This window comes from Amblyraja radiata, chromosome 39 (assembly GCF_010909765.2).
Source record: "Amblyraja radiata isolate CabotCenter1 chromosome 39, sAmbRad1.1.pri, whole genome shotgun sequence".
Taxonomy (NCBI): Eukaryota; Metazoa; Chordata; class Chondrichthyes; order Rajiformes; family Rajidae; genus Amblyraja; species Amblyraja radiata.
The window spans coordinates 4,013,517-4,026,256 of record NC_045994.1 but is presented as its reverse complement, the minus strand read 5'-3'; the positions used below and the strand labels follow the sequence as shown (position 1 = coordinate 4,026,256).

The 12,740-nt window shown below is 45.8% G+C and overlaps 1 protein-coding gene across 1 annotated transcript in view; it reads right to left on the bottom strand.

Moving 5' to 3' along the window:
* Nucleotides 1-5,412: 5,412 nt before the first annotated feature.
* LOC116967301 (scavenger receptor cysteine-rich type 1 protein M130-like) overlaps nt 5,413-12,740 on the bottom strand; it is a 108,291-nt gene continuing 100,963 nt past the window's right edge. The window contains exons 9-11 of the mRNA XM_033013800.1: nt 10,531-10,641; nt 9,879-10,010; nt 5,413-5,462 (exon numbers count right to left, since the gene is read on the bottom strand). Of these exons, the coding sequence (XP_032869691.1) occupies nt 5,422-5,462; nt 9,879-10,010; nt 10,531-10,641 (284 nt within the window). The 3' untranslated portion in view covers nt 5,413-5,421. The remainder of the gene's footprint in view (nt 5,463-9,878; nt 10,011-10,530; nt 10,642-12,740) is intronic.

Sequence of the window (12,740 nt, the reverse complement as noted above, 5' to 3'; positions counted from 1 at the left end):
CAGGTCTGATTTGGCTCTTGGCTCGCATTCTGAATGCAAATGGTGTAGAACTGATCCAGCACACTTTGATCAGGAATATTCAAAATGTTGCCGTAAATTCTTCGAGGAAATTCATTTTCATTTTCTTCTTCCTCTTCTTCCTCACTATTATAGTCCTGGGGAATATGTGGCAAAGTGTCGCCTATCCAGAATCCCAAGAACTGGATTGTGACCAGCAGGAGAATAATATGAGTGTTCCAATTCCATGTTACTGAATCTTCCTTTTTTGCAAATGTATTCCTTATATTACCATCACGGTTACTTTTTTCCTCCATTTCTCTCTGGAGCCGTTCTATCTCCAGTCTGTACCGGTACTCGTGCTCCTTGATTCTGTTCTGGACCTCCTCACTCTCCACTTCATCACTGAGGAGACGAGGGTGGTACAAGCTCCCCGTGATCATCAGAACACACATGTTGAAAAGCTTTAACGCAGTTGTCATCCAATAAAGAACAAGCAGATAACAGATATTCAGGTGTGTGGATAATTCAAGTGGAAGCTACATTAGTACATCTGTAGAAGGATCTGCTATTTTGGGATCATGGAAGATTTCATGAAACATTTATGAAACATTTCATCTTCCATCATTATTTCATAATATATGTGCAGGTACCTTCCTGATCCACAATTGTCGTCAGATATGGGATCACACCACCCCCCCAGACAACAATCGGACTATCGGAACCACCCTGCCTGATGTCATCTGTTGCCAGCCCTGAAATATCCTGGTCTATTCTTGCTTCTCGTTCCTCCCCCCCCCCCCCCCCCCCCCCCACCTCCTATAATCAGTGTTTAAACGGATCCTAACCCAAAACGTCAACTATCCATTTTCTCCAGAGATGCTTCCTTTATCATTGTTACTTTTTTGCCTATTTTTCATTCATGTTTTCTTTATCTATCTATATCACCATCTATATCTCTTGATCACCTTTCCGCTGGCTCACAGTCTGAAGAAGGGTCTTGACCCAAAACGTCACCTATTCCTTTTCTGCAGAGATGATGACTGACCCGCTGAGTTACTCCAGGATTTTGTGTCGACCTTTGGATATTTTCATTGTTGGGTTGGCCCTGGAGAGACTTGGCAGCTTCATAGTCCTGAGCAAGAACATCTCGGATGACTTGTCCGGGGCCCAGTTTATTGATGTTTTCATGAAAAAGGCATGCGATTGCTTCTATTTTCTTCGAAATTAAAGGGATTCAACTTGTCACGGAATATTTTAACAAATTTCTACAGATGTACTATAGAAAGTATCCTGACTGGTCTAATGTAATAGAATGCTAGTGGCTTCAGAGAGTGAAGGACTCAGCCTGGTCCATCACAGGCGCAGCCCATCGCACTATCAAAAGTATCAAAATTATGCACTAACTCAAGAGGGTGCTACTATCAAGGACATACACCCTCTGGACCATCCCCTCTTCTCACAGCTACTATTGGACTATTGCTACGAACAGGTGATAAAGAAAGCATACAACATGCTCGCATTTATTTCAAGAGGGCTTGTTTACAAAAAACAGGGATGTAATGCTGAGGCTCTATAAGGCCGCATTTGGAATATTGTGAGCAATTTTGGGCACCATATCTGAGGAAGGATGTGCTGGCTCTGGAGAGGGTCCAGAGGAGGTTTATAAGAATGATCCCAGGAATGAGTAGGTTATCATATGATGAGCATTTAATGGCACTTGGCCTATGCTCGATGAAGTTTAGAAGAATGAGGGCGGACCTCATTTAAACATACAAAATAGTGAAAGGCTTGGTCAGAGTGGATGTGGAGAGGATATTTTCACTAGTGGGAGAGTCCAGGACTTAGGTTATAGCCTCAGAATTAAAGGACATTCTTTTAGGAAGGAGATGAGGAATTTCTTTAGTCAGAGCCTGATGAATCTGTGGAATTATTTGCCAGAGAAAGCAATGGTGGCAAAGTCAGTTGAAATATTTAAGGCAGAGACAGATAGATTGTTGATTAGTATGGGTGTCAGAGGTTATGAGGGGAGAAAGCAGGAGAATGGGGTAAGGAGGGAGAGATAGATCAGCCATGATTGAATGGCAGAGTAGACGTATTGGGCCGAATGGCCTATTTCTGCTCCTGTCACTTATCTATACTATTACTAAAACTCTCATCTTGTCCTCTTCCGGTTTGCATGGTTTTTAATTTTGCGCAAAAACGACCCCCCATAGCGCTACAATTTTTCACCACCTTACTCACCATTCTCCTCTGCGGTAAGTTATATGTTTCGGTGAAATAGGACAAAAGTTATGAAGGTTTAAAAATTGTAAAAAACACCACTTCCGGCACCCGCTGTCAATAACGGGACATTCTTTTGTAATATTACTCTATGGATTAAACCATCACATCGCAGGAATATTACGCTGTATACAAAAACATACAGTAACTGCAGCATCTACAGTCTAGGACTATTACAGAGCCAGAACAAGTTCCTGAAGTTTACACTCATAAAGGATTTTTCCCTTTGCGAACTGACAGATAATCAGCAGAGGTGGCTGTCTGCTCAAAGTCACACAGTGAGGGTACAGTTTAGCGAAAGCAGATGTTTCTGTCTTCATTTACACTGTGTATTATTCGATTAATAACACTATGAAAGTTCTTCCAGAAACCATCAACGAATTCCTCGGATTCATCTCATGCAAAATCTACATAGAACTTGCAAAAGGCAAAGGAGAACGTCATAAATACTCGTCTATCGTCTTCTGTGGTCACATTGGCAATCCGCACATTTCAGTAGCTGCCTCATAACTTCACCACAAGGCACAACCAGAAGAGGGCGCTCTAGGGCCTTCAAACGTTTTGGACCAAGCAGGAAGGTGAATTAAGGTGATCGAATTGATAACCGAGTGATTACTTATCAATGACTTTTAAATGACATGAGATTTCATCTTTTGTATAATCTCCTTTAATTAAATAGTTATTTTTCGAACATAACACAAAAAACATGGGACAATGCAGCACAAAAACTGACCTGTCGGCCCACACGTCCTGTGCCAAAACATGATGTCAGGACAAACTCTTATCTGCCTGCATATAACCCATATCCCACCATTCCCCGCATATCCATGTTCCGATCAGAAATACACTTCACCGCCACTATCGTATTTGCCTCCACCACCACATATGGCAGCCTGTTCCAAGCACACCATCCTCTGTGTAAAAAAATACTCCTCCCTTAAAAATTGCCACTCTCATCTTCAAACTATGTCCTTAAGTCTTTGACATTTCCGCATTGAGGAAAAGGATCCGACGCTACACCCTATCTAAGCCTCACATAGATTTGCCTAACATACGATCACAAACAACAGAGCGGTGTGTTGACAACAGATGTTGAGAAACTTGTGGGGAGATATTCAACTTTAGCAGGGACTTTTATGGAAATAACGTGAAACTGGTCCCAGTGGGATTGGAACAAACAGAAGAAACAGATGTGGGGTGATTCCTAATAAATCCAGAGGGGAGGTGAGATTTTCTTCACTCCCAGGGAGCGCTATGTTGTGGAATTTGCTCACTGATAGTCCTGTGAATGGATAATTAACAAAGGCCCTCGAAAGAGCATTGTCTACATGTTAATTTGATATAATGAAACACATTGGAGTATGGTCCAGCTGAGGCACAGGTGACAGAGGGCAGAGAAACGGGGGTGTGGGGGAGAATGGGGAGAGAGTGGAAGTTACTTAAAATTGGAAAATTCAATGTTCACACCGCTGGGTGGGAAGCTACACAAGCGAATATGTGGGAAGTTCTTTCAGTTTGCATGACGCCTCACTCTGGCTATTGAGGAGGACCAGGACAGAAACGTTATTGTGGGAACGTGAAAGAGGTTAAAATGGTTAATCACCGGGAGATCCAGTAGGCCTTGGAGGATTGAGAGCAGTTGTCCGGAAAATGGTGGGCGAGACTCTGCTTGGTAAAGTTGATGTACAGGAGGTGGCATCGAGAACACCAGATACAGTAGGTGAGGTTAGAGGAGGTGCACTTGAACATCTGTATCATCTGGGAGGACAGATGGGGTCACTGGATGAAGGCAAGCGAGGAGATATAGGCACAGGTATTACATCTCCTGCGGTTGCAGCGGAACGTACTTGGAGAGGGGCAGGTTTGGGTGGGAAGGGAGTGTGAATGGAGGTTATATGGAGGCAGAGGTCTCTGCGACCAGCAACATGGAGTGGAAATGGGATGATGTAACTGTGGAGAGAACGCATTGGAGGTGACGGAAATGTCGATGGTGCGTTGGTTGCGGAGGCTGGTGGGGAGAAAGGTGAGTATCATGGGAACTCTAACCAGGTTCCATCTGGAGGAAGAGGAGACGAGAGCAGAAGTACGGACTACGAAGGAGACGCCAATGAGGAATCTATCCATGACAGCACGGGGAGGGAGGGGGAGGGTGTGGACAATTACCACATCTCGGATGCCCTAGAATGGAAAGGCTCATCTTGGGAGCAGATGCGACTGAGACGGAGGAATTGAGAGCAGGAGATAGCGTCTTTGAAAGTGGTAGAGTGGGAGGAAATGTGGAATAGATTACTGTGGGAGTCAGCAGGTTTGCAGAACACATACGTTTGGCCTTATTTTACTGTTTTCTCTCCCTATATGACCACTTGGTTACCGGTTTCATGATTTCCCAATTACCCTCTTGATGCCTATATCCATGTACTTACTGGTGAGAATTGGATTTTGCAAATTCAAAGTAAATCGTATAATCTGATTTATTATCCAATGTACATTTATCACCCTGGTCTTGAAAGGATGTTTCCCGCTCATTACTAAGCTTTCACAATTAGACTTATGTTCTGCAATGTCTAGCCTGTGTCTTTAGCTCACATCTTGAGACCACGGGCAATCAACGTGGTGCTTTGTTTTAGTGTCTATGGGATGTGTATGTATGCTCGGACAAAATATGAACACATTAATATCGAATTCCACCTGAAGTATTTATTATGCTTCTTCAATTCTTACATTGAGCGAGATTGAAACAGTTCATTACAAACACCAAAGCAAGGTAAAGCATGATAAGAACAAAGTAACATTCATTTTAACCTGCACAATCTTAAGCATTTACATGGAATATAAAAACGCTTACAAATTCAAATTAACATGGGTTTATTGATTAGGAAAAAAAAAGATCTTTCTTCCAGAAGAAGAATGACGATTGAATATGTTTTTCTACACCTGTCCATAGAGCAGTGCATACATGTTTTCTTCCAAGGTTTAGGGCAAAAAAAAATAATCAAACCAAGTGGTTTAAAATCAAGTCAAAGATTCTGCTTGTTATAAGGTGGCGAGTGATATCAATGCTGTGAAGATCTGCTTGTCGATCTTGCAGGATGGGTGAAAGGCACGTGCTGTCTGCTGAAACGCCGAGCTACTTCAATCATTTCAAGCCAGGCTTTGGAAACAAGGTATCATGCTAGATTCACCTGGGAAAGAAAACAAAGCAAATATTATTGGGCCAGCTAAAATCAAGATTTAACATGATTAAAAAAAACGGATTTTTGTAATATTCGAGGCATGGAGTCATACAGCCCTGAAACAGGACATTTGACTCAACTCGTCAATTCCAACCAAAGAGCCCACCTAAGCTGCTCCCACCAGCCCGCGTTTGGCTCATGTACATTTCACCTAACCTGCCCATGTACCTGTCCAAGTATTGTTTGGAAGCGGTTACATTGCTTGTCCCAACCACCTCCAGCTCGTTCCACGTATCGTCAACCCTCTGAAATAAAAGTTTGCCCTGTCACCTTAAATCTACCACTCTCCCCTTAAACCTATGTACAGTAATTCATGATATCCCTCCTCTAGGTAAAAGGCACTGTACATTTGCCCTATCCGGTCTGCTCAACATTTAGTACATAGAAAATAGGTGCAGGAGGAGGCCATTCGGACCTTCGAGCCAGCATCGCCAATTACTACACACCTATTAGATAACCCTCAGCCTCCTACGCTCCAAGGAACAATGTCCTACTCTGTCCAGCCTTTCGCTACACCTCAGCCGTTCAAATCTTGGTGATACCATTGGATATCATCTCTGTTCTCTTTTCAGCTTAATGACATGCTTCGTGTAGCAGGGCGACACAAACTGAACAGAGTTCCCCAAATGGAACCATGCCAACGTCATGTACGTAACACAACACCCCACGTTAACACTCAAAAACTTGACTAATGAAAGCCAATGCGCTAAAAGCCTTCTTTGCCACACTATCTACCTGTGTAAGTAATTGTGAATTTCAACAAAAGTATGTGGCATTTTCTCACCAATAACGTTATTTCGAATCAGCATCACAGATATTTCAACACAGTCCACCCAAAATTGAACAAATACCCCACGCCCACATCACCGGTGTTGCGATATAGACAGTGAAAGCAAACGCATGAAATATTATTTTCTTTCCGTCTTCATGGCTCTGATATAAAATATGGAATAGAGCCATCAAACCCAATGCGTGCTGTAAGGGCCGGGACTGTGAATGTGCCACAGTGGCGTTCATCATTGCTGTTTGTAGAGCAGGTAGCCGGGAAAACAGGATCAGTGAGAATCTGCGGACTATGCTCTGTATGATTGAACATCAATGACACGAACCTCAGTTTGCAGGAGACGGCATTGTATGGCGAGGATTATTCAATTATGGAAGAACGGCAGCATTGGAATAGAGCGGACACAATGAACTATAGATGTTGGTGTACAAAAAGTAACCCAAAGTGCTGGAGAAACATAACGGATCAAACAACATCTCTTAACCACATGGATAGGGAAGGTTTCGAGTCGGGACCCTTTTCTCAGACAAATTGTAATGGGGGGAGAAATCTGGCGAAGAGGCGGGGGAGGTACAAAATCCTGCCCGTGATTTGTGGATGCAGGTGGGGGTTGTTTGATCGACAGATGGGCGGACCAAGGCTAGAGATGGGGAAAAGGCAAAATGTTGTGAGATAGAGTAAGGTGGGAAATGTGAAGGGATAGAATGGAAAGTGATGGGGAATGGAAAGGGGACGGTACAATGGGGAAATGGTGCGCATTCGGGGTGGTGAACAGGGAAGAGGGGGGATAAAGGGGAGTGCAGTTTTGGTGGGCGGGTGGTTGGGTTGTGTATAAAATGGAAGACTTTAACGTTCATTCCGTTGGGTTGTTATTTCCCCAGCCGTATCCACCTATCAGCTGCCAGACTCTCCCGACTCTTACACAGTCTCTCCCTCCCTCCTAGAATGTTGAAGAACTTGAACCGTTAATCATCCCTGTTGATTGATGTTGATTGACCCTCTGACTTATTCCGCCGCTTTGTGTCTGGCATATTTGTTTTGTTTTTGTTTTTTTTAATAAAGAAAGAAAGGAAGAAATTAGAAAAATAGGATAAACTATCAATAATACAACTTGGGAGATAGGTCCGTAGGTCAGAGAACATAACTATTCATCTAGTCCTGTGTTCAGGCTTCAGTCCGACCTCTGCGCCGGTCTAATCTATCCCTTCAAATCTATATTACTAAATCTCTGTTCTTGACCGCTTTTGGCCAACTGTGCTGCGATTTCCGAGAGAACGCCGCCACCTACGGCCGTCATTTTTGGCCACCTCGCTCAGAGCCCCCCTCCGCCGCATGTGTACCGAGGATTTTTCCCGTTGATGAGAAATGAGAGAGATATTAATGTTTTTACAAAATTCCCCATTCTCTCTGCTGCCCCTGCTGGAGGGAGGGGGAGGGACTATAAAACCAGGCAGTGGTGTGCCTCAATCAGTCTCTGCAAGTGGTGTGCCTCAATCATAATGTGGTTTGAAAATGAAAATATGGTTAGTTTGAGGGAAAAAAGCACTGCCTGCAAATGGTTGTTTGGGTTGAAGTAAAAAGGCACCCTCTCCCTCTCTCCCCTCCTCTCTCTCCCCACCTCTCTCCCTATCCCTCTCTCTTTCTCTCTCTCACTCTCTTCCCCCCTGTCACGCTCCCTTTCTAACTCTCCCCCCCCCTCTCCCCATCACCCCCCCTCTCCCCCCCCCCCCCCCCTCCTCCCTCCTCTCCTCTCGCACCCCCCTTTCCCCCTCCTCTCCCCCCCCTTTCCCCCTCCTCTCCCCCTCTCCTCTCCCCCTCTACTCTCCCCCCTCTCCTCTCCCCTCCCCCCCTCTCCCCCCCCTCTCCCCCCCTCTCCCCTCCCCTCCCCCCACACCCCTCCCCTCCCCTCCCCTCTCCCCTCCCCCCCTCTCCTCTCCCCCCCTCTCTGACCCTCTCCTCTGCCCCCTCTCCTCTCCCTCCTCTCCTCTCACCCCTCCCCCTTTCTCCCCTCTTTTTCTCCCTCTCCTCCCCTCCATCCCATCCCCCACCGTCCCTCCCCTGAACCCCCCTCCCCTCCACACACCCCTACCCCCTTCCCTCCACCCTCCCTCCCCCTCTGCTCCCCACCTCTCCCCCTCCCCTCACCTCACCCCCCTCTCCTCCTCCACTCACCTCACCCCCTCTCAGCACACCCTCTCTCTCCCCCTCTCCCCCTCCCCCTCCTCCCCCTCTCTCCTCCCCCTCTCCCCCCCCCCTCTCTCCTCCCCCTCTCCTCCCCCTCCCCCACCCTCCCTCCCCTAACTCCCCTCCACACCCCCTACCCTCTTCCATCCACCCTCCCCCCTCCCCTCCCTCCCCCCCCTGCTCCCCACCTCTCCCCCTCACCCCCCTCTCAGCACCCCCTCTCTCTCCCCCTCACTCTCACCCTCTCCCTCTCCTCCCCTCCTCCCCCCCCTTGCCCCCTTCACCCACCCTCCCTCTTCTCCTCCTCTCCACCCCCATCCCTCTTGCCCCTCTCTCTGTGTCTCTGTCTCTCTCTCTGTCTCTGCCCCTTCTCTCTCTGCCCTCACTCTCTAACCCCCCCCCCCCCTTCTCTCTAGATGTGACTGCAAGTTGGGGGCTATGCGTCAGTAGATAGGGTGGTTATGGGGTAAAAGGAGCAAATTAATAATAATAATATAATATCAAGGGTGGTAATTAGCGTGAGTGCGCGGGGGGGGGAGGGGATAGTTAGTGTGTGTGACGCTGCATGCCGCCCCCCCCCCCCCCCCCCCCCCCACCCCCGCACGTTGAGGGAACAGACCCAACGGGTCTGCACTTGGTCTAGTAAATCTATAAATGGAGACCATACTCTAATAAATAATTCTGGTTTGTCAATTAAGACAAATCTAATTTTGTCCAAATGTGAGGTCTCCGACATCTCCATAATCCACATCTTGATTGTGGGGGTTGTTGGGTTTTTCAAAAATGTTAATATCAATTTTTTCCCAATTATTTATTGTACTGTAATTTCTTTGGTTTATTGTGAGTTTTAGATATTGTTCTGATATGCCAAATATTATTAATTTAGGGTCGGGATCCAGTTGGATATTAACGACTACAGAAATTATTTTAAAAATATCCATCCAGTAGTGTCTGGCATATTTGGACAGAGAGAGGACCGTGCAATAGAATAGTCAGCAGTCCGGTTTTTTATGTGCAGCAATTATATATTTTGTAAAAGGGGGCTTTGTTTGTGTGCGGAGACTAGAAGTGGTTTCTGTTGGAGTCTCCACCCCCCCCCCCCCCCCCCCCCCCCCCCCTCCCCGTCATTCCCGTGCAGGTTCAGAACGCAGTCTCAAGGGGGAAATAAGCCGACATGGAACATGACAAAATAGATACTGTATTCATATGGTTTACATTGCAGTTGTGAATGACACGTTGTTCGAGTAAGAACAAAACCGTCCGTGGGCAACTTTCTCTGAAAATGTCTTTTCTTTTAGCAAATAATATTTGAAGCAGGAAAGTGAATATAAAACAACGCAGTGGGTGGAATATTTTGCTGAGCATTGGTGATTCTGGCATGTCAGAGACTGACTCACCACCAATGTCCACGTCACCGCCGGCAACTGTTAGCATCAGAAGGTCATCGGGGCCACCGTCCATCGGGAACTGACCGCCCGGACAATCAATGGCTTTACTCTCAGGATCGTCATGGTCATCCGGAACTAGATCTAGGAGGAAGTATAAACCGGAATGATCTTCCTGAAAACCTAAATCGTTTTGTAAGCTGCAAGGGATGTGAAATAAACACAGAATATTGGAGTAACTCAGCGGGACAGGCAGCATATATGGATAGAAGTAACGGGTGACGTTTAGAGTCGAGACCCTTCTTCAGACTGAGATGTTGTTGTGTAATTGGTATCTGGACGGAGAGAGGACTGTGTTGGGCCTGTGAACTATTTAACGTTGCTCCAACCCGGCGCTATAATTGGTGTTATAGTTCAAGTCCTATCCGCATTGAGAATATAAACACACAATGAATGTTTCATTCAATTACACAGCTGGCGGTCGAGAGGTTTATCTTCAAAGTCCAATTGTTGATGTTTTAAATAGAAATCCCTTACAAGTTATTGAGATCGCCTCTCTACCATTTCACGGCGAACATGCTCGGACACCTTTTCCCTGATATGTTCTGATTACGAACAAAATGAATTAAAATAGGAGAAAATGGAAAGCAAAACATGCACCAACCTCGAACACTGGAGGAGGTTCCTTCAGGGAGTTCGCTTGTTGAATGAGCACAACCCAGAGGGTCGCTGGTGTAATATTCTATTTGATTCATGGAATCAATGGATCCAGAGACTAGAAGTCAATGACAGAGATAGTTATTAGACATCGGGCTAAATTGGGCATTGGAGCAGAAGACACACATTATTCATCGTCCCAATGACAGTATCGCGGATATGACATATGACATAATGGTACAATGCTGGTTCAACAAGAAGGTCAGCTGTAGCGATCCACGAGCGAACCAATTAAAGAAACGAGGAACCGCAGATGCTGTTTTACAAAAAGGACACAACATGCTGGAGGATGCGAGCGAGTCAAGCAGCACGCCTGGAGAACACGAAGAGGTGTCGTTTCGGGTCGGACTCCTTCTGACACTGTGTGTATTGTACAAACACCAATGGATATGTGTAAATAAGTTATCATCAATTGTTTATCTCATTGATATCCGACTCGGATAACTGTGATAATGTTGCTGGAGCCAAATGAACAAATAAGGTTGAACTGCTGGCTATTTTAATCATACACAACACCCATTCATTGAGCAATATAAACACTGAAAGATGCCGTAAATCCATTATAGATATGAACATTTATATGGATACGGTGAGAATCTCACTGTCATAGCAATTCTTCCCTTGCGGAAAGTTTCTGATATCTGTTCGTTTCCATTCGAAATATTGAAAACATATTAAAACAAAACAAAGGCGCATTCGGTAAACATCATTAACATGTCAGTCACCAGGTGTGGAGAAGAAGCAAATCTATCACCAACCTTCACAGAGCTCATCACTTCTGGTATCTACCCACTACAGTCTGGAAACTGATAGACTCAAAGTGTCCACTGCCCGCTTCTATCCCCCGCCCTAATGCCATAAACAGGATGGGAGTATTTTTCCAACTCCGTTTGTCCCATTGTTTAACCTCAGAGCTTAAATGTCCCTCGACCTCATTGCCAATCGTGTCTACTTACATCTGCACACCTCAGATGCTCCCCACAACTTTTACAACTTCCAATCTGTGTGGCTCACTACTCCTCATGTGTTCCATCCAGGAACAGTCCCTTCCCATCACGAAGGTTTATGGACAATTGCTTTCGTCCCAGAGCAGTGACCCAACGACTTCAGTGCAGCTAACAGTCTCCTCTGCCTGGTGGTACTTGTCTTCTTTGGATGCCCTAGCGTTCTACAAATCAAATGAGTAGCCATGGACAATCTCATGGGCCCCATCTAATCATGTCTATCTGTCGGCTTCATTCAACACACCTTTTTTTGGAAAAGCACCCTGGCCATGGATATGAGGCTGACTCCAAGATGGTGCAGATTCCTTGACTTGATCTATCTTCACACGATCCACCTTGTACATCCCCCTCCCACTAACCACAGGTGATGCAACACCTAGTATTACACCTGCTCCTTTTCTCCATTCAGGGACCTAAACGTCAGTCTCCACTATTCCATTCTATGCTCTCGATGTACCCTCCTTTACCTACGTGATGCCAAATGCAGACGAGGCAAACAGGGACAGGGACAGCTGGATTTCGATTCCATTCCTCATTCCCATTCGCCCTCTCTGTCCTCCGCCTCTTACATTGCCAGATTGAGTTTACATGCAAGCTGGAAGAGCAGCACTTCAGGTAACGCTGATAATCCGATGGTGTAAATATTTAATTCTCCAATTGTCACCCCACTTCTCTCTCCTGATAATCAACCCTGACTCTCTCAAACACAACATTCTCTCCACTGAGCCTGTCCCTCGCTTCCCATTTCCTGTCCTCACCTCCACCATCTCCATCAGCTTATAACCTATCCCTATCTGCACAGGGGCCACAATTCCCATCCCCATTTTTCCCACCTACCCACCATTATTCCCCAAGGTTTCTATATTTCAATTGTTTACTTTTTTTCTTATCAGATTCCACCATCTGGAGCTCCTTGTCCTCCCTACTATCACCTCCAACCACTGTGGTCACCTCCACTCTTCATCCGCCTCCCCAAATGGATTTGTCTACAATTCCACCCCTCGTTGCATACATCCACCTGTCATCTACCAGAAACTTGTGCAGCATTTCCTCTCGCCACTTTCTATCAACCATCTCCGCTCTACTCCAGACATGAAGAAGGGTACGGACACAAACGGTCATCTGTACATTTTCCTTCATAGATTCTGCCCGA